This window comes from Pelodiscus sinensis, chromosome 1, assembly GCF_052426305.1.
Source record: "Pelodiscus sinensis isolate ZL-2025 chromosome 1, ASM5242630v1, whole genome shotgun sequence".
In the NCBI taxonomy this organism is placed as follows: Eukaryota; Metazoa; Chordata; order Testudines; family Trionychidae; genus Pelodiscus; species Pelodiscus sinensis.
Window position 1 is genome coordinate 55306511 of NC_143052.1, and position 27837 is coordinate 55334347.

General features: G+C 43.4%; 2 protein-coding genes across 15 annotated transcripts in view; one reads left to right on the plus strand and one right to left on the minus strand.

Moving 5' to 3' along the window:
- Nucleotides 1-2209: 2209 nt before the first annotated feature.
- ZCRB1 (zinc finger CCHC-type and RNA binding motif containing 1) lies at nucleotides 2210-22885 on the minus strand. Of its 4 annotated transcripts, XM_006128913.5 has the most exons (9): nucleotides 15893-15980; nucleotides 15687-15715; nucleotides 12945-13162; nucleotides 11684-11819; nucleotides 8971-9082; nucleotides 8776-8883; nucleotides 4799-4911; nucleotides 4621-4696; nucleotides 2210-3104 (listed from the first exon to the last, which is right to left on the minus strand). In XM_006128913.5, the coding sequence occupies exons 5-9, from the start codon at nucleotides 9070-9072 to the stop codon at nucleotides 2973-2975; spliced, it is 531 nt and encodes a 176-aa protein (XP_006128975.1). In that variant the 5' UTR covers nucleotides 9073-9082; nucleotides 11684-11819; nucleotides 12945-13162; nucleotides 15687-15715; nucleotides 15893-15980; the 3' UTR covers nucleotides 2210-2972. The 4 variants fall into 4 exon arrangements, with proteins under 4 accessions (XP_006128975.1, XP_075786315.1, XP_006128974.1 ...); XM_075930200.2 differs by lacking the exons at nucleotides 11684-11819; nucleotides 12945-13162 and adding an exon at nucleotides 22736-22885; XM_006128912.5 differs by lacking the exon at nucleotides 11684-11819.
- A 7-nt stretch (nucleotides 22886-22892) lies between these two features.
- Nucleotides 22893-27837, plus strand: part of PPHLN1 (periphilin 1) — a 103219-nt gene continuing 98274 nt past the window's right edge. For 6 of the 11 annotated variants that reach the window (XM_075930124.2, XM_075930155.2, XM_075930149.2 and 3 more), the window contains exon 1: nucleotides 22893-23030. The gene's annotated coding sequence lies outside the window, so the exon portion shown is untranslated. Of the gene's footprint in view, nucleotides 23031-23052; nucleotides 23382-27837 lie in introns of those variants that run through there. The other 5 variants (XM_075930140.2, XM_075930182.2, XM_075930143.2 and 2 more) reach the window with 4 other exon arrangements.

The following is a 27837-nucleotide window of genomic DNA, read 5'->3' on the forward strand; positions in this document are numbered from 1 at the left end:
AACTACCAGTAGTTCAAATTACTCTGGGGAGCAGTTATTTCAAAATAGCAACACTGAAATGTCGATACTAATGCTGTTTTGAAATAGCTATTTCAAAATTGGTGTTATTCCCCGAGAAAAGCAGGAGTACAGATTTCAAAATAACAGGTTTGGTAGCGTGGATGCTCCACTTATAAATTTGACCTAAGGAAATGGTATTTCGAAATAAAGACCTAGTGTAGACCAGGGCTCAATGCAATTCAGAATAGCATCAGAAGAGAGAGTAAAAAGTACATATTTGAGCTTTAAATATAATTTTAAGATTGAGATTTTAAAGGAGAATTTATGCCCAGGGAGGTCCAGAACTGCCTTCTGCAGTCTTTGGAAGAAGAGAATTTTTGTGGTGTCAGGGCACAGATCTAAGTCACGGCAGGAGCAGCACTGGACAGTTGGTCTCTTCTCCATGAATGTATGAATGAAATCTGTATTTTTGCAAAACTGTTAAAAATGGATGACTGGGACCCTGGTGAGGTTAAGGGGCAAGCTGACGGGTGCAGACAGAATCACTTCCAGATTGATCATCTTCTAAAAGTACATTTCAACTAGATGACTGAATCAAACTTATCTACTGAATGGCAGTGGAGGGAAGATCACAAACAGGTCTATGAAAGCTTCCTGCAAAAATCATCAGAATGCTCAAGATAGTTAAGACCAAAGCATACAGTGAAGAACTTCAAAAAGATCTCACAAAACTAAGCGATTGTGCAACAAAATGGCAAATGAAATGTTATGTGGATAAATGTAAAGTAATACACGTTGAAAAAAATAACCCCAAATATACATACAATATGATGGGAGCTAATTTAGCTACAACTAATCAGGAAAGAGATCTTGGATAGTTCTCTGAAGATGTTCACATAGTGTGCAGTGGCAGTCAAAAAAGCAAACAGGATGTTAGGACTCATTGAAAAAGGGGTAGAGAGTAAGACGGAGAATATCTCATTGCCCTTATATAAGTAAATCCATGGTACGCCCACATCTTGAATACTGTGTACAGATGTGGTCTCATCTCAGAAAGATATACTGGCATTAGAAAAGGTTCAGAGAAGGGCAACTCAAATGATTAGTGGTTTGGAATGGGTCCCATATGAGGAGAAATTAAAGAGACTAGACTTTTCAGTTTGGAAAAGAGGAGACCAAGGGGGGATATGATAGAGGTATATAAAATCATGAGTGGTGTGGAGAAAGTGAACAAGGAAAAGTTATTTACTTGCTCCCATAATATAAGAACTAGGGGCCACCTAATGAAATTAATGGGCAGCAGTTTAAAACAAATAAAAGGAAGTTCTTCTTCACACAGTGCAGTCAACCTGTGAAACTCCTTGTCTGAGGAGGTTGTGAAGGCTACGACTATAACAGGGTTTAAAAGAGAACTAGATAAATTCATGGAGGTTAATTTCATTAATGGCTATTAGCCAGCACAGGTAAGGAATAGTGTCCCTAGTCTCTGTTTGTCAGAGGATGGAGATGGATGGCAGGAGAGAGATCGCTTGATCATTACCTGTTCGGTTCACTCCCTCTGGGACACCTGGCATTGGCCACTGTCAGCAGACAGGATACTGGGCTGGATGGACCTTTGGTCTGACCCAGTATGGCCATTCTTATGTTCTTATCAGGGTGGTTTGACAAAACAAGCTTGACAGGTCCTCACTGTACATTATGAACCAGTACATACTTGTTTCTTAAAAAGATGCCAATCAATTTGGTCTGTATATTTACTAGAAAGTATAAATAGTGCAGTGACATCATACTAAACTCTATTTGAAATACCTTCAAGGCAATGTAGCTGTAATTCCTTCCGAATACAAGAGAGAAATCCCAATTTCTAACTCCAGCTCTATCATTGGCTTGCTTTGCAACTTTTGGCAAGGGACTTAGCTCTCTAGTCAGTTTCTACATCTGTAAATTGGGGATAATACGTAAGTCCTATACCTACCTACCAGATATATGATATAAAGTGGTTTAAACATAAAGATCTAAAAAAACACGATACATTAGCATTCTGGTGTCATAATGATGACAAAATAAATACCAAGATAAAAAGAAAACTTCTAGCAGGAAATGTATGCAGTGTCACCTACCCATCATCTGACAAAGTAAATGATTAGTAATGAAAACATATTATGTCCATATCCTTGAGTCAGAATACAGCAGCAAGCTCTCATCCCACTGAGAGTCTTCAAATATTTATTTAAAAAAGAAGAAAGCATATTCATTAAAAATACACATATTCCTCTTAGGTAATGCTAATAAAATTGCCAGTCATCTTTAAAAAATTCTCATGAAGATTTTCAGTAAACAATATTCTTAAAACACCACATTTCGCTTAAATTTTGTGATTCCCAGATAGTTTGTATTTTCAATAGGTTTATGACAAGCAATGATTAATTATTAAAACTGTACATAGATACAGAACAAAAACAGAAGCCTTTTAATGCTCCTCTTGAACAAAATCAATTTGCTAAATTGTTTCACAAACTGTCAAGTTATAACATACCAGTTGGCAGTTTAGATTCTGTTCTGCAGTTATCCTATAATAACAACATCCTACACTTTAGAATAATGGTGACAAACGGTGAAATTCAGCCCTATGTGGAGGGACCAAAGCAAGGACAATACAACATTGAAGCTCCACTTGCAAATAGGCCTTAAAAAGAAATTAAGTGGTGTATAAGCGTTGAGTTGGTCCCTCTATGCAGGGCTAAAATTTTAAATTAAGGTCTCAATGTTACACACTGAATGACCTAGATCCACCTCAGGATGCTCAATTAAAAATTCAGAAATACGATATTTGAAATCAGATGCTGTATAAGAAATTACTATGTTTAATTTATAATAGTATATGTTGTAGCAGCAACTTTCTTTAGCTTTAGCACAAAGCTATATTACAGACAACTTTAATACTGTACAAATGTACACAAAATATATCCGTATCAGTCACTAAGTTCTTCCTCATCACTAAAATAGGCACTTTTTTTAATCCGTGGCCTTCTTGAATCGTCAGATGTTGAAGGTTCCCCTGGAGGCTGTTTCCATCTTTGCTGCTCTTCTTCAATTTTGGCTTGCTTCAATGAAATTATGAACATGGAAAATATAAGTTATTTTGTTGAAATAGGCACTACGCAATGCATTAAATACAGTAATGCAAATACTAGTTGGTATAAATGTAATGTGTGTAATAATTAAATTAAATAATAACTGCAGGGTTCATTAGCACGCTTAAATGGACTCATACCTTAGGCAGACTGAATTCTAATATGATGCCAAAAAACAATATTGTCCTTTGTATGCTAATGGACAAACAGTCTTCAGCTACAGTGTAGGAAGACTCCCATCCAACAACTGTTGCTAATATAGACAGGCCTTGAGACTACAGTATATGTAAGAAACCCAGTATACGTAAAGAACATGGGAACTTTAAAGCCAAGTACACTTTGTATTGTAGGCTGACATTAGTGGAGATGCCTGGAAACAAGAAATTGAGAGTTTTGTCATTGAAGGACCAGACCACATTGAAAATAAATTATTTTGTTCAAAAGCTTCAGAGGGATAGCAGAGTTAATCTGTAACTGGAAAAACTTAAACGATGAATAGTCTAGCAGCACCTTAAAGACTAACCAAACATGTAGATGGTATTATGAGCTTTCGAAGGTACAACCCACTTCTTCAGATGAATGGAGCATTAAAAGTCCAGCTCCAAGAATAAATACCGTATTTTCCGGCGTATAGGGCGACTGGGCGTATAAGACGACCCCCTATCTTTTTAATTAAAAGATAGGGTTTCATCTTATACCCCAGCGCCCCTCCACCTCCTTTTCTCCCGGTGTCCCTGGTCTGCTGGAGATGGTCCCCAGCAGACCAGAGGCACCGGGAGCAAAGCCGCCAGGAGCGCCTGGGCTGTCCCCCCCCCCCCCCCCGCCGGAGCCCCTCCGCGGCTTTGAAAGCCTCGGGGGAAGCCGGCGGCGGGGCATCCCAGGCGCGCATGGGCTGCCCCCCCGCCGGAGCCCCTCCGCGCCGCCGCGGAGGGGCTCCGGAGGGGGGGCAGCCCATGCGCGCCTGGGATGCCCCGCCGCCGGCTTCCCCCGAGGCTTTCAAAGCCGCGGAGGAGCTCCGGCGGCGGGGCATCCGGCGTACAAGACGACCCCCGATTTTTGGGGGATGTTTTTTAACTTCAGAGGTCGTCTTGTACGCCGGAATATACGGTAAGAGGGGGGAGGAAGGGAGGAAAAAAGTGAATTAAAGTGTTCAAGTTACAAGAAGCTGATAAGAACAATTTGCACCTTCTCTAAGAACCCATTCTTTAGTTAAGTCATTAGGATGTGGAAGGTAGTGTGCTAGCAGGCCAATGGTTGCAGCATAAAAAAGAGACAATAGTCACCATGTTTTAGACAGATTAGAAAATGGGGAGCATGATTGACTGTCCAGAATCAAAGAAGGAAGGGTTCCAGTATAGATAAAGTTCTATAGAATAGCATAGTTCTTTTCTGTGTATTATATAGTCTAGACACTTATAATTGTTACTTGAAGTTGTTTTAAATATTATTTAGAAACAAAGCTACATAGTGTAATTTGATTTAGTACCTGAAAAGCTATGGCCTGGCTGAGGCTATCCAGGGCAGGGTCTTCACCCTCATCTTCACTTTCTTCTTCTTCCTCACTAAATAGTATAAAAAATAAAAATATTACAGATGCACTTTATTCTAAAAAGACAGTATACTAAGAGTAAAGAGTGTTGATAATTAAATGTAGGTGCCCATACAGTTCTTCTTCTGGTTCAACTATTTTCTTCCTTTTCTTCTTTTCTTTCTTTTTTGGAGGCTCACGCTCTCCTAGCATATTTTTAGGACAAGCATAACTTAAGTGTCCTGTTTCCTTAGAGAAAAAGAAACAGAGATTAACAGGAGAAATTAAAAACATGGCATTAAATATATCCTTAGAAAAAATTAACATTAATCAAGAAAAAATTGAAGCAGTTTTAATAAAAGAAATGTTGCATTGGTTAATAGAATGTAAATAAAATAAATCCTTCCTTGCAGATTCATCTTGGAAATGGGAAAACGTAGCAGTGATATGCTACTTTAGCCACAAGTTGCGCTTCGGAATTCATTATAAAGAATAACAATACATTCTGATTTGGCTGTCGTAACAGCTGAACACACTAAGACGTAATCTATACACAAAATCAGGGATGAGCAATAATTTTTGATGGGGGGCCACTCCAAGAATTTGGTAAGTGGTCAAGGGCCACAATCTTCCATGATATTAATGGAGGAAGTGTGGGGTCTTGGATGGAGGTTGAGTGCAGGAGGGAGATTGGGGTAAAGGACTGGGGTGCAGGAAGGAGTGTAGGGTCTGGGAGGGAGTTTGGATAAAGGAAGCAGTTGTGACTTCGGGCACTAGACTGCGGTGCAGGGGGGTTGGGTTGTGACCTAGGGCAGGAGATTATGATCTGAGGCAGGAGATTGGGATGCTGGATCTGGGAGGGGATATTGGTGCAGGAAGGGGGGCAGAAAGTTGGGTATGTGGAATGGGGGGCAGAGGGTTGGGGTGCCAGAGACAGGCTCTGGCCAGGAGACTTACCTGGGTGACTCCCAGCCAGCAACCCAGCACATTTCTCATTCAGCCAGCCAACAAACCAGCCAGACTGCCCCACCCCCGCACAGACTGCAGGGCCATATGCATGTGAATAACTACGAGCCAGATGGGAGGGGGGTCTGGTGCTTCGTGGCCACCTGTTATTCAAACGGGCAGCTCCCATTAGCTGGGTTCTGACCAGAAACTGGCTAATGGGATTGTGCTAGGGGCAGGGGCAGTGCCTGAAGTTTTCCCTCCCACCCTGGGGCTCACAGTTTTGAAAGAGAAAAGGCTCGGCAGCTGCTTTTCTGAGCAGCGTGCAGGTGGGATGAGGCAAGCAGGGAGCCTGTCTGGGGCTCCTTGCTTTGTCTGTGGACTGGATCTAGTGGCTTGGCAGCCCACCTTGCCCAGGCCTGCACAAGATCTTATTGGACCTCAACACTGGAGGTCAGAATCATGATGGCAACAACATTGCTGGTTTTAAGATGGTAAGACTGGATATTTAAACAACTGAAGTTTATTTTAATATATTAATATGATCCAAAACACTGTTTTTCAAATCTTAGCTTAATCTCAAGTGTGAAATTTGTTTAGATGTATTTAAATCTATAGGCATAGGTGTTATATATAAAACAATTCTACTCTCCTTTAGTATGTATCCAATTAGTTCATTTGATCATCCATTTATCATTATTATTTGGTGTTATGGTCAAGTTATATATGAAACAATATATGATCAATGTGTGCTAAATAGATTTAAATTGTAGAAATATAGAAAAAAGAATATAAGAATGGCCTTACAGGGTCAAATGAAAGGTTCACCGAGCCCAATATCCTGTCTTCCACAATGACTAACATAGGTGCCCCAGAGGGAATGAACAGAACAGGTAATCTTCAAGTGATCTATCTCCTATAGCCCATTCCCACTCTCTGGAAAACAGAGCTAGGGACACAAACCCTGCCCATCGAGGCTAATAGACATTGATGGATATATCCTCAATGAACTTCTCTAGTTCTTTTTTGAACTCTGTAATAATCTTGGCCCTCACGACATCCTCTGGCAAGGAGTTCTGCAAGTTGACTATGCGTTGTGTGAAGAAGTACTTCCTTTTGTTTGTAATAAACCTGTTACCTATTAATTTCATTTGGTGACCCCTAGTCCTTGTATTATGAGTAAATGGCAGTTGTTTACTTTCTCCATGCCAGTCATAATTTGATAGACCTCTATCATATCCCCCTTTAGTTGTCTCTTTTCCAAGCTGCAAGGTCCTAATCTTATTAACCTCTCCTCATATGGCAGTCCTTCCATACCCCTAATCATTTTGGTTGCCTTTTTCTGAACCTTTTCTAATTCTAACATATCTTTTTTGAGATGTAGCAACTACATCTGAACACAGTATAAGAGGTAGATGTACCATGAATTTATACAGATGCAGATATTTTCTCTCTTATTATCTATTACATCCTTAACTCCCAAGATCCTGCTTGCTTTTTTGACTGCTGCTGCACACTGAGTGAATATCCACAATGACTCCAAGATATTTTTATGGAGTAGTAATAACTAATTTAGGCCACATTTTATATATAAAGTTGGTATGTTTTCCAATGTGCACTACTTTGAGTTTATCAACACTGAATTTCATCTGCCATTTTGTTGCTATTCATTCAGTTTCGTGAGATGTTATGTTGAGATATCTTATAATATATTCTTATGAAGTAAAGCAACAACCTATAAAAACACAATATTCCAATATTCATCGTTTGTCGAAGTACAGATGAAGAAAAAGTGCATTGAAACCTTCATGCCTAAGGTGTTAGGCATGGTCAAAATAACAATATAAAAGAGATTTCCTGATTGGATATAAGCAGGAATATTCCAAGAGTGAAGACCCAGGGAAGGCTTAATTGGGATAATACAAGCTGGAACCACTTGTCTTGATGACCATTTGTTAAGAGATCTGGTGAGGGAGAAACAGGGGACTACTGGCCGCATGACCAACCCCTATCCCACCTTGGCGAAAGCCAGGACAACTCCCCTCTGCCTCCTCCCTTGTTCCCGTCCACCTCTTTCCCCAACCAATGCACCCAGAGGGCTAGTGTGGCTGTGAGTCCAGCACCGGCAGCAGGGGTCGGTCTCTCACTCCGCAATCACTGGCAGCGGTGGGGGGAAGTGGACAAATGTAGCTCTAGCTGGCTCTGCTTCCCTAGGCACATTGCTTTTCACTTCCTGCTGGTGAGCATAGGGGCAGTCCTGTCCCCTCCCTGGAGCAACATGCCAGGAGATCAGAGTGAGCTACTGTTGTGTTGCTCTTCTTCCCCCACCACTGAAGGTCAATGCAGTGGGAGGGAAGGACCCCTGCTGCTAGCACGAGACCCCTCTGCTAGTCCCCCGGGATGCTCAGAGGCTCTGGTTTTGATAGCCCTTGGCTGGCTTCTTGCTTTTCCCACCCGTGGTGTTTGGGGGCGGGGGGTATGCTCTCAAATGCCCACACTACATGTCCCCCCTGAATCTACTCTAATATATGAAATTTGGGTATGTAAGTATGCATATAGCATTAGCCGGTATATATACTCTCTCAGGTTGTGTAAATGGGTATGTGAGTGTAAGATAATTTTTACTTATGTTTGTGGTTACTGTTCTCATTCTTTGTGCATTCCTAAGGCCTCCAAATCACCACCCTATTTAGCTTTAAATGTATCAACAAGAGATGATCTTACTGTCATTTACCACAGAACTCTCAATTCATTCAATTTAAAATAAAGAGTGAGCAGGCTTGTTTGTGTAATACATTGCTCTCCCCTCCAAACACATCATGAAATTTCAGTTGGATAAAAGAAAAGTTATTATGAAACAAAACAGATACTTCAGTTTCTAATACAGAATTAGCTGTACTGATTATAATATTACAATGCTGATTGCACATCAGCACAAATGTTTGTAGTTACCAAATAGTCATGCTTTTGGAAGACTCCAAATACCCAATTAAGGCTAGAATCATTGCAGAAGTGGAGAAAATATTGATGAGAGCTTTGGGATGCTACCATAAGGAATGATGTGATGGTGTAAGAGGGACAAGACTAGTGACAACAAAATTGGAGGAAACGTAAGCCAAGAACAAAAATATAAACATTTGTTGTAGCTCCATCGTGTAATTTACTCACCCCACATTCATAACATTTAGATTTATCGAAGTAGTTACGCCTACGGATGAATTCCGCTGCTCTTCCATTGTCAATAGCAATACTCGCTTTTATTACTCTTCCAAATAACTAAACAAAAAGAAAAAAAATAATTGAGTCCATATTTGAGAAATCTGAACTCTCCCCTTTTTGCCATGGCATTTTTCTGTAGCTTACTTGTTTGTTGTTAAGTGCCCGAGAACAGTTTTGTGCAGATTCTTTATCCAAAAACAAAATAAATGCAACTCCTTTACTCTTCCTGGTTTCTTTGTCCTTCATAATAGTAACTCTGAAAAGAAATATATAACACAGGTAAGGAAAAATACTATCAAGCCATTTTTCCTCACCTATAATATCCACAAGTCTCAGCTTATGTTAAATATAATTAAGTGAGCAGCAGAATATTAGCTACAAAAAAAACTTTTAAGGAGAGGTACTGATAAAATGTGTATCTGCTTCTAATAGCTGGATCTGCTAGATTCTCACTGACTGGGCCTGAAACTGAAAAGCACTTGTGGCATAAAAGTAATTTAATTATAAAACTTGTATTGAATCGCATTGAATAATAAAACTTGAAGATTGGTTACTTTTTGGGCTTAAAGTTTTTGGAACCCCTCTCCAAACAGTGAGCTTCCAACTTGCCACTTGGCATATTAGTCATTTTAGAGTGGAACAGTAAAGATACAAATAGAAGGAATTGTCTCTTTTTTCCCCAAAGGAAAATAGACTGCTTGGGACTTAATAATCTTCAAGTGACAAGGAGAGAGAGATTAGTGTCTGTTTGCATCCTGAGATGAAGCAGAAGCCTCCACTTTGAAATGATAAAGAAGAAATGGGCTACTTATATATACTGAGCATATCCAGTTAACGTTTTCCATTGATTTCCTATTGCCTGGGAAGGTATATTGAAGATGTACAGGCAGTCCCTGGGTTACGTACAAGATAGGGACTGTAGGTTTGTTCTTAAGTTGAATTTGTATGTAAGTCGGAACTGGTACATATTGTAGGGGAAACTCTAGCCAAACATTTCTCCCGAGCTCAGTTTTATTCTCCCACACCTCACTTCCCTCAGTCCTTTATTCTCAAGCTGAGGTGTCTGCTGAGAAAAGCCGCTCTGTGTCTCCCTGGTCTGATGTGTGCGGGGGGGGGGGACGCTAGCTTCGCATCTCCCTGGTCTGCTGGAGGTTGAGTTGCCTCACCCCGTTTGTAAGTAGGGATCCGATGTAAGTCGGATCCATGTAACCCGGGGACTGCCTGTATTTTATTATGATTTACATTTTAAAGTACTGGTAAGTTTATTTTCCTGGTGAGTGGCTGGAATTAAAGCTACAATTCTCTTACTTTGCTACCTCAAGCCATATCTACACTAAGAGATAAGGTTGACTTTATTATGGTCTTTTTTTTTTAAGCACCTTATTTTGTAAAATCAAAGTAGCAGATCCCCATTTTATGCAAGAATTTGATGTAGTTCAAAGCAGCGCGTACCCAGCAGGGTGTCTGCCATCAGCTTTGAGAGCAATGCACTGTGAGTTGCTATCCCACAATGCCTATGCCCCTTTGCATTCTGGGTTATGCTACCACTGCACGGTCCAAAATTGTGCAACAGGTGACTCTGGGTATATGTTGTTAGTGGTCAATAATGCACTGGTTTCCTCCCTCCTCTCCCTGCCTAAAACCAACGGCAAACAGTCTTTTGGCACCCTTTTTTCTCGTTGGTTATCTGTGCAGACAGCATAGCAGCATGACCATGGAAACCATCATGGATCCCGTTGTCCAGCAAAGCATGATGATGATGTTAACAACTTTGATGTGCCTAATGCTCGAGTACATCCAGAACTTATTCAAGATCTGCCAGAACAAGGAAAAGTTTCAGGAGGCCATGAACGTACTCTTCTGTAAAACACTTCAGCTGAGTGAAATGCAAATGTCAATAGCTTTCACTCCTCTGGACATAGTGGAATACCAGTTCTGGGTGCCATCAGATAATCACAGACTGGTACACTGTTATGAAGGCATGGGATGATCAGCAGTGGCTGCAGAACCTTCACATGCATAAGACCACCTTCATGGAAGGTTGCAAATTGCTTTATCCTGCCCTAAAGCACAAGAATACCAGAATGAGACAGGCTGAGCAAGTGCAAAATGGTGGTAGAATGTGCTTTTGGGAGTTTAAAGGGAAGATTCCATAGCCTAACAACTAGGTTAGACCCCAGTAAATGCAACATTCCCATTGTAGAGACAGCCTGCTGTGTGCGCCATAATATTTGTGAGAGCAAGGGGGAAATGTATTTATCAGGGTGGAATGCTGAGGCACAGTGCCTAGCAAAGGATTTAGAGCAGCGACACCAGGGCAATAAGGAGAGCACATCAAAGGGCACTGCATATCAGAGAGGATTTGAAAGAGTCTGATGAATGGACAGTTTTGAGAGTCATGCATGTAGCTCTCAATGAGGTCTCCCTCCATTGTGTTCTTCCCTGTGGCCTCCCAACCCCTTCAATACAAGCAATAAAAAGACTTATTCAGAAATCATGCATTTTTATTTAGAGAACACTGCAAAGACAGAAAAGGAGTCCAGGGCAGGAGCTTGATTGGGGGAGGAGAAGGGAGGCTAGGGGTTGAGAGTGAGGCTACCCTTGATTCCCTCCCCCTCTGTGTGGTAGGGTCCTTTGGAGAGCAAGATATGGAACTCAGTGAGGAGAGAACATTGACATGCGAGGACTGGAGGGGTTGCCTGTTCAAGTAGGTGTCCTGGAAATCCACCACGTGGTTCATCATGTCCACCCTGTATGACAACACTCTCTCCTGATGCCTCAATTCCCATTTCCTGCATGCTCTCCTTTCCTCATGCTTTGCTTGCATTTCCTCCAGCAGCGTATTCCCCCCACTCACTTAAGTGTTCCCCATCCAAGTTGGCAGATTGCATTTGCTCCTTGAATACCTCTTCCCTAGTCCATTTTTTCCTGCCAATTTGTGCCAGGCGGACAGCTGGCAGGGCCAAGGGAGTGCAGGCTGACTCCTGTTCCCGCTGTAATGAAAAGTGAAGGGCAGACTTTACAGGAGATACATTGTAGAGTGTAAACCCTAATCTGTCAGAATAAAATGAAGGTTTGTCTAAAGACTATAGGGAAGTGTTATGTACAAGGCCACAGTTAGGCTTTTAAGAGTCTACTTTGCAACAAGTAACCTCAAAGTTCTTAGGGGAGCAGCTGGACTTGGTTCCGTGGCAAGCATAGTAAGGGACAGGCTGGGCACGAGTCTGTGGATGGGAGGGGGCAGAGGGCCCGGGCATGGCAGCAGAGAAGGGTTGGGACTCATACAGGGTTTGTGTGTTCGAGTCACACGCCTTGCCCTGTTTGCTGGGAGAGTGCAACTTTTCTTTCGTGCAGGAGGGGGCAGATGAGAGAGAGGGCAGGAAGTCCGATAGTGGCAGCAGAGCAGTGCAGAGGCACAAGCCATGCTTCATTAGGGATGAGCAAACAAAGGTTTACTGCAGGGGCATCAGCTAATAGCTTCCCCTGCTTAATCCAGGTTTCCATGCGAGTTATCAGTCTTCTCCAAATCACACAGAGTAACAGGGAGCAGATGCTGACTGAATGTGGTCAGAAACTTGAACCTTATGCTGCAAGATATCAGACCCCTTACTGCTGGCTTGGCATGGAAAGGTGTCCTACTGTGGACGATGGAAACCTTGTGAGAAGGATTCTAGTTCCTCTAGGAGAGCTTTTTGGAAATGTTCAGGGAGGATTCCCGCTAGGGATGTGAATAGTTAACCAGTAAGCATCACCTTTAGTGGGTGATTCTTACCTGTTATGGTTAACCAATGGCCTGGCCAGGCTGCAGCAGTCTGACAGAGGTATGGGGCGCTCAAGCCTGGCTGGAGCAGCCCCCAGTTGTGGCAGGCCTGGCCAGAGCAGCACCTGCCCACTCCTGTTTAAGCAGCTAACTGGTTATACATAACCAGTTAAGCGTTAACTGATTAAATGGGATTTTACATCCCTAATTCCCAGTCTGCCTCCAGACACATTAACAAGCTGTTCCAAGGATACCTTCCCTCCCCCCTCCCCCACATGCATTGTAGGCACCATGGCTACCACAGATCACACCCGACTGCCCTAATCCACATAAAGCATGATAAAAAACATGAGCTCACCAGAAGTGCCCTCCCTAGGATCAGTGCCAACTGTGAGATGTCCAGGGAGGAGAGGATGGTCTTCAAAGTTATAAAAAGTTCTTGGCTCTCGGTGACCTTGTCTGACCTGCTAACCATTCTTCTCCACTTCCTCCACCACGTGGTCCTCCATGCTGCCTGAGTGTCTTGGGAGGAATCCTCAGGGAAACTGGTCAGGTCTTTCCCAGGTCTGCATGCAGCTGCTCATAGAAGCAGCATGTTTGCAGCAATGTTCCATACCTTCCATTTGCCATGTTTGTCTTTTGGTACGACTGCCTCAGCTTCTTTATTTTCACTCACTACTAGTGGGTGTTCCTGGCATATCCTTTCTCCTCCATGCTCTATGCTACCTTAGCATAGGTATCTGCATTTCTTTTACTGGCTAGTAGTTCTGATTCCTCTTCTCACACAGCAATGAGGTACAAGAACTCTTGGACTCTCCATTCTGCTGCTTGTCTGGGACCCTTGGAACTCATGGTCAGGTGTGTTGTTGAGGTGTGCTGCCTGCTCACTACGCTGGCCACACAGGAAATGAAATTCAAATTTTCCTGGGGCTTTACTGTTCTCTAAGGGTATATCTAGACTACAGGGTTTTTTCTAAAAGAGTGTCCTTTTTCCCAAAAAACTTCCCCTGCATCTAGACTGCTGCCGCATTCTTTCAAATGTAAATCAAAAGAATGCAGCAGTTTTTTCGACCGCGGAAAACCTCATTTTACAAGGAAGAATGCCTTTTTTTCGAAAGCGTTCTTTTAAAAATGGCGCTATGTAATACACACTGTGCTTTTTCGAAAGAGAGCATGCAGACTGCTTGGGTGCTCTCTTTCAAAAAAGCTGCTTGCTTTTTCGAAAGTACTGGCTGTATTCTAGTCGCTCTTTTTCGAACGAGGCTTTTTTGAAAGTATCTTTCGAAAGAGGCTTGCAGTCTAGCTGTAGTCTAGGTGAACAGGAAGAGTTCAAAGTCATGTTCAGAGTGGTCACTGCAGGACACGGTGGGATGCCTCCCAGAGGCCAAGAATATCGATTTTTACAGTGTTGCATCTGCACTACTGGAAAGTTGATCATGCAAGAAGATTGAATTTAGCTGTTACTTCTCATGAAAGCAGGAGTACAGAAATCACCTTTAAAATTGCCAGAATGGGTTTAGTAGTGTGGACTCATTGTTTAGAACATCAACCTAATGTGGCTAAGCTCCACCTAATCTCCAAGGCTGTGTCTACATTGGCAAGATTTTGCGCAAACACTTGCCACCTTTGCGCAAAAACTTGCCACCTCTCTACACTGGCCGCGAGTTCTTGCGCAAGAACACTGATGTTCTAATGTAAGAAATCAGTGCTTCTTGTGCAAGAACTATGATGCTCCCGCTCAGGAATAAGCCTTCTTGCACAAGAGGCCAGTGTAGGCAGGCAACATGAATTTCTTGCACAAGAAAGCCCGATGGCTAAAATGGCCATCGGAACTTTATTGCGCAAGAGAGCGTCTACACTGGCACGAATGCTTTTGCGCAAAAGCACATCTCTTGTGCAAAAGCACATGCCAGTGTAGACACTCTCTTGCGCAAATACTATTAGCGCAAAAACTCTTGCATTAAAAGTATTTGCGCAAAATCTTGCCAATGTAGACGTAACCCTGGTGTAAACCAGGCCTCAGCGTCTGTCTAGAGACTCAGAGCTAATATCAGCTGGTTGCATTTTGCCAGAATCCTAGTGAAAGCAACAATTTAAGTTTCTGATCACTGGTGCAAGGCTAGTATTTAGAAGTGTTTACTCATTTTAAAAATGTCTAAACTCAAACGGCCATGACAAGTGATAAAATATTGAATCCTGAAATCATGCTATTTTATCCTAATTTCCCTTCCCCCACTAACGACATGCATACACACACTTCACCATTAAAATACTTTGAGCTGCTATTTTCTCATAAGCAGTTATTCTATCATTTGACAGCACAATTCCAAGCGTTTACTAATACTGGTTCTAAGAATTGTTGAGATATTACAATTGTTGCAAAAAATCATGAAATTTCAAGACCCAGTATCTCACAACTTACTACAACATTTGTTTCTGCCAATTATAGTTCATGGATGCATGTTGAATTCATTGTCTTCTGTCCACACTTGTGAGAAGGAAGGTTACTGAGGCTGTGTCTACACTGCACCCCTTTTCCGGAAAAGGGATGCAGATGAGACAAGTCCTGATTTTAAGAGGAATAAGGGGCCATTCGGAAAAGACTTTATTTTCCGAAAGATCCCCGTCTAGACTGGCGCTTTTTTCCGGCAAAGCCCCGAGCCGGAAAAAAGGAGCAGCCATGTTTATACAAATGAAGCGGGGAATATTTAAATCCCCCGCTTTATTTGCAATTCCGACTTGTCTCATCTGCATCCCTTTTCCGGAAAAGGGGTGCAGTGCAGACACAGCCTAAGAGTCTTATTTAAAGCAATTCAAAGTGAGGATTCTAGCATATAACAACTGCCTGCTAGCTTCCAAGAATCGACTTTCAGAGCACTATTAGTCTCTCATGTGTTGATGTTTGTATCGTGTTACTACAAGAAATTCTCAATTATTACAAGATTAAACTTATACTGTATTATGGATAAAATTTAAATATGGGTCCCTAATTCAGGCTTAAAATATATTTTAAATGCACAAATTATATAAAGGAGGAAAAGCACTACATATTGGAGACCAACATGAAGAATACAACATGTCAAGCCATGTTTATACTTACTTTACAACTTTTCCGTACTTGGAAAAAATCTAGAACAAGGAGCATAATAGACAAATTTAGAAATCTATTGTTAAATCAAACATTAACAAAATACAAAATGACAATTTGCAAATGTTTAAAGGTTACACCACACAGATTATGCATTTTACATAACAATTGCATATTAATTTAAATAATGCAACTTCTTTTAAAGTAGATGTGCTTACCCTGTATAAGTCATTGTTGGTCAGTGAGAAAGGCAAGTTTGACACATACACTGTGCTTTTACTTGGTGCTAACCCACCACTCATTTTTCTGTGGATAAAGAGAGAGATGCAATTAGTTGCATTTAATACAGAGGTCTCAATGTAAATAAAATAATGAGCAGTTCCAAATGTATATTGGAAAGTCATATGGTAAAACTGTGTAGTAATGTGGCTTCGATTTCCCTAACAGTTTTACATTAAATCAATGGTTTACTTTCATGCTTCACAGTGTAAAGGAAAAATCCAAACAGTATTACTGCACATGTTTTACAAATTGACTAGGGCAACACAAACCTCAGTGAAAATAGCACAAACTATGTATTACTAAAATGAGCCTTGAATGATTTATGAAATAAATTCGGCTTTCAAGCTAAAACAAAACAGGTACTATTCCCTTTATCATTAGATATTTAGGCCAATTCCTGAAGTTAATGAGAGTAATATTTAAATGAGGACTGAATGATTTGCCTCTCTGGATGCAAAATGTAGGTCAGCAAAGCTCAATATTAGAAATGCACACTGATAAAATAAAGATCTTCAGACCAATACATTGATTATGATTCTATGATTAATTATTGGGAAAAATAATAATGTATTTACTTTGAAAATTAGCATTGTTATTTATCCTACCAAAAGCTATGTTTCTCTTTCATTTTCCTGTAACAGACAATTCCTATATATCTGCATCTGCATCTCCCAGGAACTCTATATTTTTTTCTCTCCCTCCCCCCCTTCTTTAAGGTTCTGCATTTTTTCCCTCTATCTGGGAGAGGCTGAAGATAGGAGATTAGGTAGCATAATTTCTTGCAATCCACCCCTTTCCCATTTTCTCTTGGTCAATCACCACATCTCCTCTTATTTTCCCTCTCACCTTGCCTTCATCCATGTCTACATTTTTAAGTTGTTTATAAAATATAAATGATTTTTAAAACTGCAAATACACATTTGGAAACAGCTCTCTGGATGAGTGTAGGCAAGGATGAAGCTGCAGTCAACAGGAAAAGGGGGGGGGGAACCAAGCAAATTGCTGCATCCTGGCATTTAAGGGATAAATAACTGCACAGAACTTTTCTTGTTTCTGGCTCATTGTGCAGTCCTGACTTGATTCAAAATCCAGAACAAAATAGTAAATAAAGAATACCGAAATGGCAACCCATCCTTAACACAGCATCCTTTAAACACTAGAGCAAAACAGATGGTCCTTTTCCTTATTCCTCCTTGCTTCCTTGGTTTGTGGAGAAGTGTACTTTCCTGGTCCCCTTGGTCCTCCTCTCACAATTTTCCTGTGCCTTATGTCTGCTCTAATGAAACCCTAGTTAATTTCTTCCTTGTCTACCTTACTGTGGCATTTATTACATACCAAGGACTTCAGCAGGACAATTTGAGTTTGTAGGCCAAGGCTACTCAACTTTGGAAGCTTTGGGGGCCACAATGATACTCTCAGCACATGTCAAGTGTGGTTGCATATACATGCAAATAGCTTATTTCATACTGATGGGCACGAATACAAAGCTCTTCTCACAATGTCCCGGCGCTCCAGCACCCCTGTACCCATCTGTTCCAGGCAGCCTGTCCACTTGCATCTTTCAATGCCTTCGAGACCCTTTGCTGTTGTGCAGCATGTTCCCAGTGGAGGCCATGTTCAAAGGATCCCACCTGTGGGCATAAACCCAAACCACCCCAAGGACTGCAAACAAACAGGCTGCACGTGGCCCGCGTGTTGAGTAGCCCTGTTGTAGGCCAAGCCATTCATGAAATTCAAGTAAAAAAGAAGGAAAAAATTAAAAATCAAGGACAAAATGTTTTGAAAAATTAACTTTTCCTGATTTTTCCCTCAAAACTTCCCTGCAGATTTTTACCTTGGGATGAGATATGACATTTTTCCTGACAGTTTTTTTTTGCAGAAGTTTTTTTCGGGGGAAAAAGTTTAAATATATATATATAAATTAATAAAGAGAGGCTAGCTTCATCCTTAAGTAAAAATTGACTATTGCCACACCATAATTTAACTCTGGATATTTTCTAGCACTCTGCTTCAAAAATTTGTAAAGAGTGCATTCCAATAACACTTCTCAAGTGTTTCCTCCTTCATTTCCTATGTGCTTACTGCAACGTAATCTGTGTGGGTAGCAGCTGACTGAGCTTTGGGTTTTTCTTAAATTCCCTGTTTAGGAACTGTATTTCTTTTGGCACAAGTATATGAGGTGACAAAGATTCAGCAAATGAAAACACAGAAGAGGTTCAAAATGAAGGACAGATGTTACTTGTGCTATATAGGCTGCCCATATAATTCTAGACTCCTTGCTGCCTGGCATTAATGTCCTAAGATAAGACTAACTAACCAACCTGGCACTATGCCTTCCAAATAGATGGACATAAGTCTGGCTATCCAGACTAAGTACTGTATTCAAAGGAAATGTTAAAAGCTCTCCTGACACTGCATTATGGATCTCTGCCATATGGGGAGTAGGAGGAAGAGAATGCAAAGCTTGTTTCATACATACGGGGCAATTAGTTTGACTAAGAGAAACTCAGAAGCTAAATTCTACTAAAACTTGTGACTCTTCCCGGTAGGTCTTATTTTAATGAACAGAACAATGGTCTGCAGCCTGACAAGATTGTCAAATAGCTGTCATCCAATCTTGGTTATGCAACAATCTCTCTATGTTTTTTTTTCTTCTCTTAGTATACTAATTATTCTTAGGTAATCGTTATGGATTTCACACTAAAGACAGCAAAAGTCCCTGCCCAACCCCATTTATCACTTAACTACTTAAACACGGTGTTTAACTGCTTAACTAAACAAACGGGATTTTATATCCCTAACATTCATGTAATAGGGGATCTGCTTCTAGGCCACCTCCATCCTTGGTTGGTAGAATTTGATCTCAGTTACAAGTCACTTGGGAAATGGTGTTCACTGGAACCTCTTTGTGACAGTCTCATGACACATTCAAAAGGATAAGACACTGTTTGCAGACAATGGTAACATGTAGATTTCCATAGCACGACTCAGTCAACTGAATGTTACCTTAAGACTGACATACATCACATACAGGAGCTACTTGAACTCACAATGTATCTCTAACAATGAGCAGAGGGACAAAATGATGTTAAATGTGGAAGGGTTTCTCATAAAGCCTGACAGTTGGAGGTGACACATCCAATGCAGCAGGGGCTTCAAATGGTCAACAGAACATGCGCAAATACCTTCTCTGGAATGGACAAGATGTTTGGCAGGGCCCATCACATCACTGGCAGGGTGCTGGTTGGTCCAACCCTCCATGGGGGATGGCTGCTGTGGCCCAGCTGCAGTTTGGACAGGACCAGTTAACCAGTTACCAGATAAGCATGCCAGTAAGGCTAAAGCATACTGGGTAACTGGTTAGCCTTTTAAATCCCTAGTTGGAGCTATGCCATCAGCAATGAAGGCTAGACTGAAATATCACCTTGGGCCTTATATAAGGTGGACAGATCCAATCAGAACCCTGAAAATGATGACTAATATAGGCATCAAAGATGCAAGTCAACAGCTGTGCTTACCTATCCTAGATGAAAGAAGCCGCTGAAAAAGACTCAATGGCTCAGGTCACATGGTGTAAAGCCAGCATTGGTAAACCCAGAAAAGGTTTGCTTATGGTGTCTGTCTCTCAAGCCAATGGGATGAGGTAGTCTTTGGGACAATCATTCACTCTTGCTTTTGATCAACATAAATAATCTAGTGATCAGCACCAGGATTAAGTCCCCCGGCTCTACTATCAGCTGCAGACACCCTCCTGGTGCCGCCTTTCCCCAGTGCACTTAAGATCTTGCACCAAAGTATTCCCAGGGACGCACATCCTCTGATGTCAGCAGGCATGTCTGCAGTATACCGAGACAACATATTTAATGCAGGGTTGTATTAGAGTAACTGTTTACATTGTTAACTGATAAGCCAGGGCTTACTGGTTACTGTGAATGGTTACATGTAGGCTCCCTCCCCGCTCCCAGAGAGCCTGTATATGTGGGAGCCGGCTTAAAAGACTCCACAGTGCTGCCTCTAATACAACCCTTACAAGCTGCAACCCAGAGTTTGAAAACCCCTGATCTAAGGTACTTATATGCCCCTACCCCCTTACCACAGTATCTAAGCAAGTTGTAATCTTTAAATGTATTTATCCTCATAGCACCTATCTGAGGTAGGAAAATGCTCCATTTTAAAGATGAGGAATTCAGGTACAAAAAGCTTTTAGGTGTTGCAATGCCTAACTAGGGAGCTGCCCAGAAAATCTTGGGCACAAGACTGGGATGTACAAAGCTTCAGTCAGGCATCCTGTACCCTGTCCCTCTCACTGTCAGGTACTGAAATCCAAGTGTAAGGAGATAACTATTTCTGCTTGCAATTTGCAGCCAGGAACCTATCTCCTGGAGTCAGGCATCTTAGATGCCTATCTTGCTTTTAATGTGAATGAGTTAGATACCTGTCTCACAAAAATGACAGTGGAGGTGTCCACCCTAAGTTCTTAGCCCTATAGACAGAACACTCATTGGGGATCTGGGTATAATTCCTCCCTCTATTTGAGGGGCAGAAAGGATGTGAATGGGAGTCTCTAAAGCTTTGTTAATATTATACTTTTTAAAACATTTCTAAACTGGTCCTTGGTCAGGGCAGCCCATGACAACTTTTACAGGGAGCAGGGTCATGGTTTTTTTCCACTTCTCTCTGCAACAAATAAATTATATGAACGTGAAAGGGTTAAAAGCACCTCATTTTGTTAGAAGAGTCATATCTTGGCTAAATTACTTTAAATTTGCATTACAAACTATCACCAAATTCCGGTTATAAAACTCTGCATACAAGTTTTAGAGATTTTGAAATAGATTGCTACTTATTAGGAGAGCTGGATCTGAAGAAACCCTTGACCAAATGATCCCTACTTGCATCCCCAATTCTATTGCTGGCCATGTCTGCATGTGAATTTTAGAGCACTTTTCATTATCAGTATTTAAAACAAAAAGCTTTGCTCTCAAGCCCAAACTTCTCAAGAGAGCCTTTTACAGAGGCCCAGCCCCTAACCACAACACAAGTAGACAGTAACCTCAAATTTTCTAGGGAGAGGATGTTGTTTGGGATCAATTGATACAGCGTGTTACCTGAACTTGAGAATAACTGATATAAGGTTGGACTCACTTAATCAAGTATGCAACATTACATACATAAAACATTTTTTTAGAGTCACATAGTCTTGTTTCTAATGCAAAATACACCTGAAATAAAGATTGTGTTATGGTTTGAAGCTGTGCTCGTATCTGCTGGTAGGGGTCATCAACACAGATGCAGATACTCTAATCTTTCCTTTTTCCACATTGTGCCCAGTCTACCACTTGTTCATTTGCGTGCATCCATCCATCATGCTGGTTTTACAGCCAGTCATCTTCCTCTTCCACTAAGGAGCCTTTTTCAGAATGGTACATATAAAACATCATAGTTGCCCATGGGATCAACTTTTCAGTGGAGGTTATAGCATAGATGGGTCTCAAGTTACCACATTTAATCACACTTTGGGAAGGGCTAAATATCAGCTTCCATCAACAGAGGAAATGAATTATGAGTTCAACATTTCCCTACTGCAAATACACCAATCTTGAAATTGGGGGTTTCTTTCTGTGTCTGAGCTATAAGCCAAACACCCTCTAGTCTTTACAACTGCCCCAGAAACTCACATACTGAATCAGTTCCTGCTTTAACCAATAATGTTGTAATTTCTGCCTTTCTATGAGCTGACTCAAGTGGTGGTCCTGACTCAAGACTACCTAATACTTAAAAGTTTACCAACCTGACTATTTCAATAAGGAAATCCTCGCCTCTAACCAAAGTAAAGTAGCTATTCCAGTAAAAGCCCTATCACAGACACAAGTTAGACTAGCAGAAAATTTCAGAAGGGTAGCCATGTTAGTCTGTAACTTTAAAAAACGAGTAGTCCTGTGGCATCTTAGAGGATACCATTATATGTTTATATAATGTATGAATGAGAAAGAGAATCATGAGCAAAACCAACTTCCTTTGTTCATCTGACGAAGTGGGCTGTGCCTACTGAAGCTCATGATACTATCTATCTTTATTTGTTGCTCTCCAAGCCCTGGTCTATGCTATTTCTAAATAACAAGCAGAGCATCCACACTATTAAGCCCATTATTTCAAAATAAGGGACTGGCTATTTTGAAATGATAACGCCCGCTTTCCACCAGGAATAATGCTTATTTCAAAATAGTCATTTTGAAATAGCAGTAGCACGGACACTCCATTGTCTGTAACCACACCACTTTAGAAACTAGCAAAAAACAGAGATAGTATCATGAGTTTTTGTGAGCACAACCCACTTCGTTCATCTGAAGAAGTGGGCTGTGCCCACGAAAGCTCATGATACCATCTGCATGTTCCGTTAGCCTCTAAGTCTAAGGTGATGCCGAGACACTCGTTCAAGTTTGTGCATTTTTAAAATAGTACAGTTATGCTGGAATAGCCTATGTCCCTTCCCAGCTACATCGCTCTCCTGATGCAACGGGGCTGCGGCGTGAGGGGCAGGACGCCGGGCAGCGCTGCGATGCTGGCTCGCTTGGCAGTCACTGGCAATAGGAGCGTTGGGACCTCGGGGACGGGGCGAGGGGAAGAGCCGCTCACGCCCTTAGGAGAACACGAGCCAGAAGCAGCCCCGCCCCCATCTCCGGCAGCCGGACCCCCCCCGGCGCGACCCCCCCCGCGGGACGAGGCGAACCACGGCCGCCATAGACACGGGGCGGGATTCGGGCGGAGCCCGCACCCACCTCGCGGGAAGCGGTTCAGGCGGGGCGGGAGGACATTTCTCCTAGGCGCTGCCTCCTTTCGCCGGGCGCGCCGAGAGCGAGCCCATGGCCCCACCTGCCGCGGCGCCCTTCCGGCGACGTGAGAAATAGACACCTCCTGGCCCCAGTCACGGGCGGCAGTGCCAGCAGGCAGGCGGGTATTTCCGTTTTCGTCACGAAAGGCGCCGGAAGTGGCCCGGGGCCGCGGATCAGGTCCCCCCGTTGCTGGCAGGGGAGCGGCACCAGGCGCCGGCGCGCGCGAGGGATCTTGGCGCAGGTAGTTTCCGGTTACTCTGGCCCTGCGCCCCAATCTCGTGCTCTGGGCGAACGGCAGCCGCGTGAGCCCCCGCTGCTACCGCGCGCCGCCCCGGCTTCCCGTGACCTCCGTGAGCCTGCGCTGTGCCTGTGGGGCCGGGAGCGCACGTGTTCCGAGCGCCTCCCGCCGTGGCTTGTGTCCGTGCGGCCCGGGGCTGCAGCGCGCCCCTGTCCCCGTACCGCGCATAACGTGGCGGCGGCTGTTGATGGTCACTTTGGACAGAGCTGGGACTGGGTCCGAGACTCCTCCTCCGTTAGACCCCCTCGTAGCCGTTCTGCCTCTACCCACGCGCTGTGCCGGGCAAGCCTCTCGGTAAGCGCTGCTCTAGTCACTGGCCCGGCTTGGCCCCAGAACTGGAAAGAGGAGCAGGCACCGTATTCCCAGCGCTGCCCTGCCAGTTGTTTGCCCACCCGTTTGGTAGCCCCTTTGCAAACGGTTTGCTGGCTCATGTGGTAGGCCTAGTTGCTGGAAGTAGGGGTTCAGGATGCCTGACATTATGCCCTGGTTTCTAGTGATTTCTGTCATATACAGGATTTCTAGTTTATTGTCACGTGGCTTCCAAAGATCAGAAAATTATGGATCAAAGTGATGGCATTTCTCCTTTATGTAATACTCCAGCTATGTCTTGTTTTAAACTGGATTTTTATTATTTCTAAAATCTGTCAAAATGTCAGATTACCCCTAAGGTAGTTTCTTGCAGAATCAGGAATAGATCTTGCTATAGCAGAGTCAATGAAGACAAACTAGTGAATCTGGTTAAGGTAGCAGAGTGGAGCCCAGAACATTGGCTTCTAGTTCTGACCTAGCACGGCCATTCTATATACAAATCACTTAAACTACATTTTTTTGAGGTGGACGCAAATTTTGTGCCTGATTGTTTTGTGCCATGGGCCCCATAAAGAAGTATTCACTTATTTATCTTAAAAAGATATTGTATAGATAACTTGAGTAATTGTAAAATGCAAAAGAACTGGAACTTTATAGAGAGAGAAATGTGAACAGGAACTGGACTTTTGCCAGTTTGAGGAGAAACTGCTCTAAATTTTGGCTATCAAGACCTTGGAGTGACAATGTGAGATTTGGAACTGTTGAGTATAGGTGTGTTTCTAATGTCTGTGTAGACTAGAGAAATGTCTACTTGTGAAATTCTTTGGGAGCTACACTTGAGTCATGGGATACAACTAGCTCTTCAAGAGTGGGCAATAAGCCACCCATGGGCCGGACACAGTTCACCAGGGTTAACTTCTGGCTGTCAGGCACTTCGTTTGCCTGAGCGTCTGCAGGCACAGCCGCTCATAGCTCCCATTGGCTGCAGGAAGTGGTGGCCCGGCACACAGTGCTTCATGCAACGTCCACTGGCTGTGAACAGCAAACCAAGGCCAATGGGAGCTGCAAGTGGCTGTGCCTGCAGATGCTCAGGGAAATAAAACAAGGTGGTCTGCCGACAGCATACCCTATCAAATCGTGTCTGACCCACAAGCTGCCTTTGCTCACCCCTGTTCAAGAGAATTCTAATTCTAGTTCATTATTATATCTTACTCTAACAAAGGTTGCTCCTGCATGCCCATGAGCATCATTTTTTGGAGGTGGGGTGACGGGAGAATAGAGAACATAAGAACAGCCATACTGAAACCAAAGGTCCATCTAGCCCGGGGTGGGCAAAAGGGCTTCCATGGGCCGAATCCAGCCCTCCGAGGCCCTGCTGCTCCCCTGCCCCCAGGCCAGTTAGGGGCAGTGGAGTACCCGAAGCCGCCTCCGATCTACCCCAGCACTGCGAGTAGTGCATGGCGCTTCAAATGCTGGGGCAGTGCGGAGAAAGCTTCGTGCGCTCCCCGCCCGCAGGCCTTAATTGTCCTGGGGGTGGGGAAGCACATGAAGCCTTCTCCCTCCTTGTAAGAAGCACGTGGCACTTTGAAGCGCTGCTCACAGGGTGGTGGTGGTCGTGGGGAGAGAGCGGAGGAGGCTTTGCAGGCTCTCCAGGCCAATCGGGCTGGGGGCAGGGGAGCTGCATGAAGCTTCTTTCTCCCTGCCCCAGCACTGCGAGGAGCCTGCAGCACTTCAAAGCGCCACGTGCTCCTCGCAGGGCAGGAGGAGGCTTCCCACGCTCCCCCACCCCCGCTCCCCCAGTGTCCCAAACTTCTTCCAGGGCATGGGTGCCTAGTGGGAAGGGGGGGCAAAGGGGCTCCCCCATCCCCAGACCAAACCTCCCCCCCGACCTAGCCCAGTATGCTGTATTCAGACAGTGGCCAATGCTAGGTGGACCCAGAGGAAATGAACGGAACAGGGAATCGTTAAGTGATCCCACCCCTGTTGCCCACAAGAGGGGAGTCGTAGGCCCACAAGTCTATTTTGACTTGGGAGCATGTTTGGGGTGTGAGATAAACTTTCAAGACTATGAAGTGAGGAGAATTCAATATACCTCATCATTCCCTACTATGGTGGAGGGGTGGGGGGGCGTGAGTTGACCATGTTATGAACCCACATACTAGAGTGAGTACTTAACACAAAAAAATGGCACTTGACACCACAGGTGTTTCTTAAACTGCAGGCACTCAAATTCTTGAGCTGGCATTTTATGCATAGTTATATTATCACTGTACTCAGAAGAGGGTAAGTAGGATGTTTTGGGACTGTTCAAGTCAGTGATCAGTATTATGTTTGGTGTAATGTTGTTTGTCAGTAGTGATTAAGGGTTAGATTTTAAAAGTTGTTCAGGTGCCTAAATATGGAGTGAGTCAAGTGCCTATCCTGCTTAGGTACTTTTGCCTTATTTGCCTTCCTGCAGTTTTAGGCATCTAATGTCTTTATAAATTAGGTTCTCAACTCTTGTATTTTATGCAGTGGTGACTCTTACTAGCCTTTATGCGTGCAGGCTCTTTTTGCCATTGACTGTTTCTAGCGTGCTGGTGTTAAAAGTGACCCCCTCAGCAAGATGCACGAACAGCATCCTAGTAGAAAACTTATCAATGTCTGTCTTCTCAGAAGCCCGGGTGGCAAATGTCCCTCTGGTTGGTAGGTGTTTGGAAATATTTTATGCTCTGGGTTAGGGATGTTGCATTCCACCCACCCTTTCCCCCTGCAATGGATCCGGGATGAGGCAGCTGCTTTGGGGGATAGCTCTGCTGCGGCTCCGTTATCTGGCCCTGCTCCTCCATGAGCCCCGCTCATGCCTGGCAGGCAGGGAAGGGGCTGGGGCTGCCCGACGCTGGGACAGGAGCCGAGTACCGAAGCCCAGGCAGGCAAAGCTCAGTGGCCAGGCAAAGCTCAGTGCTCCTAGGCTGGACTCGGGGAAATGCGGGCCCCCTTCACTGGCTGGGCTGGCAGCGCTCAGTGGGTGGGTCTCCCGTGGTGAGTCGGGCCAATGCCACTGGCTGGGGCAGGTGGGAGCAGCGCCTCAGTCCGGGATGGTTACTTGGGGAGCCTGGCTGGGCACTGTGGACACCTGGGAGGAGGCTCCTGCAGCCGTGCTGATGTAGCTGGGCTTGTTGCTTATCTGGAGTGACCTCAGGCTGGGTGCTGAGCATTGTGCACCTGTCGCAGCAGCCCACTGGGCTCAGGGGCAGGGACCAGAGCTCTCCCATTGCTGGGGCTTCATCCCAGGCGAGTCGGTGCTGTGTGGCTTGGCCCAGACATGTCGCAGCCCAAAGGGGCAAAGCAGGGTGAGTGGCCGAGCGGGGCTCTCATGAGTGAGGGTAGAGCTTGGGTTGTGGCTCGGCCCCCACTGTACATCTGCCCTGGCCTTTCTCCATACCTGTCATGATTTTATAGACTTTTCTCATAACCCCCCTTAGTCTCCTCTTTTCTAAGCTGAAAAGTTCCAGTCTTTTTAATCTCTCTTCGTATGGCACCCTTTCCAAACCCCCAGTCATTTTTGTTGCCCTTTTCTGAAACTTTTCTGATGCCAATATATCTTTTTTGAGATGAGGCGACCACATCTGTACGCAGTATTAAAGATGTGGGCATACCGTGGATTTATACAGAGGCAATAAGATATTCACTATCCCTTTTTAAATGATTCCTATCATTCTGTTGACTACCGCTGCACACTTAGTGTATGTTTTCAGAGAACTAACCACAGTGACTCCAAGATCTCTCTTCAGGGGCTATAGCTAAATTAGTCCCCATCATTTAGTATGTATAGTTGGGGTTATTTTTTCCAATGTGCATTATTTTGCATTTATTAGCATTAAAATTCTCTTGCCATGTTGCCCAATCACTGAGTTTTGTGAGATCCTTTTGAAGTTCTTCACAGTCTGCTTTGTTCTTAACTATCTTGAGCAGTTTAGTATCATCTCCAAATTCCTTTTCTGTGGTTACATGGTTAATCACTTGCATGCATTTTAACATCCCTAATCTTAACTCTGCCATGCTTGGCCCAGATTCACCATCACATAAGCACAGAACAAAAATAATCCTATCCAGGCCTGGTTTTGTCTTTGTATATATTTCTTAGCTGACTAACAAATTGAAAGGCCAGAATGTTCAAGGAGCAGAAGATGGTTGTTAGGATGTACAGATTACAGCCATTGATTTATTTTTTGTGAGACTGTAAGAGTAGGAATAGCATGTTGGTGGTAAGATTTAATTTTAACTTTTTTTAATGAAAAATTTAGAATCTTATTTTTTTTAAATCCAGTTATTAAAAAAAAAAAGACTTTTATCCAGCCTGGTCTCCATGAAATAAGTGAAGTATCATGATTTATTTTCCTTCTTTGTTATACTACTTGTAGCTCTCAAGACAGAGGAGAGGGCTGCCTTTTTTCCAGTA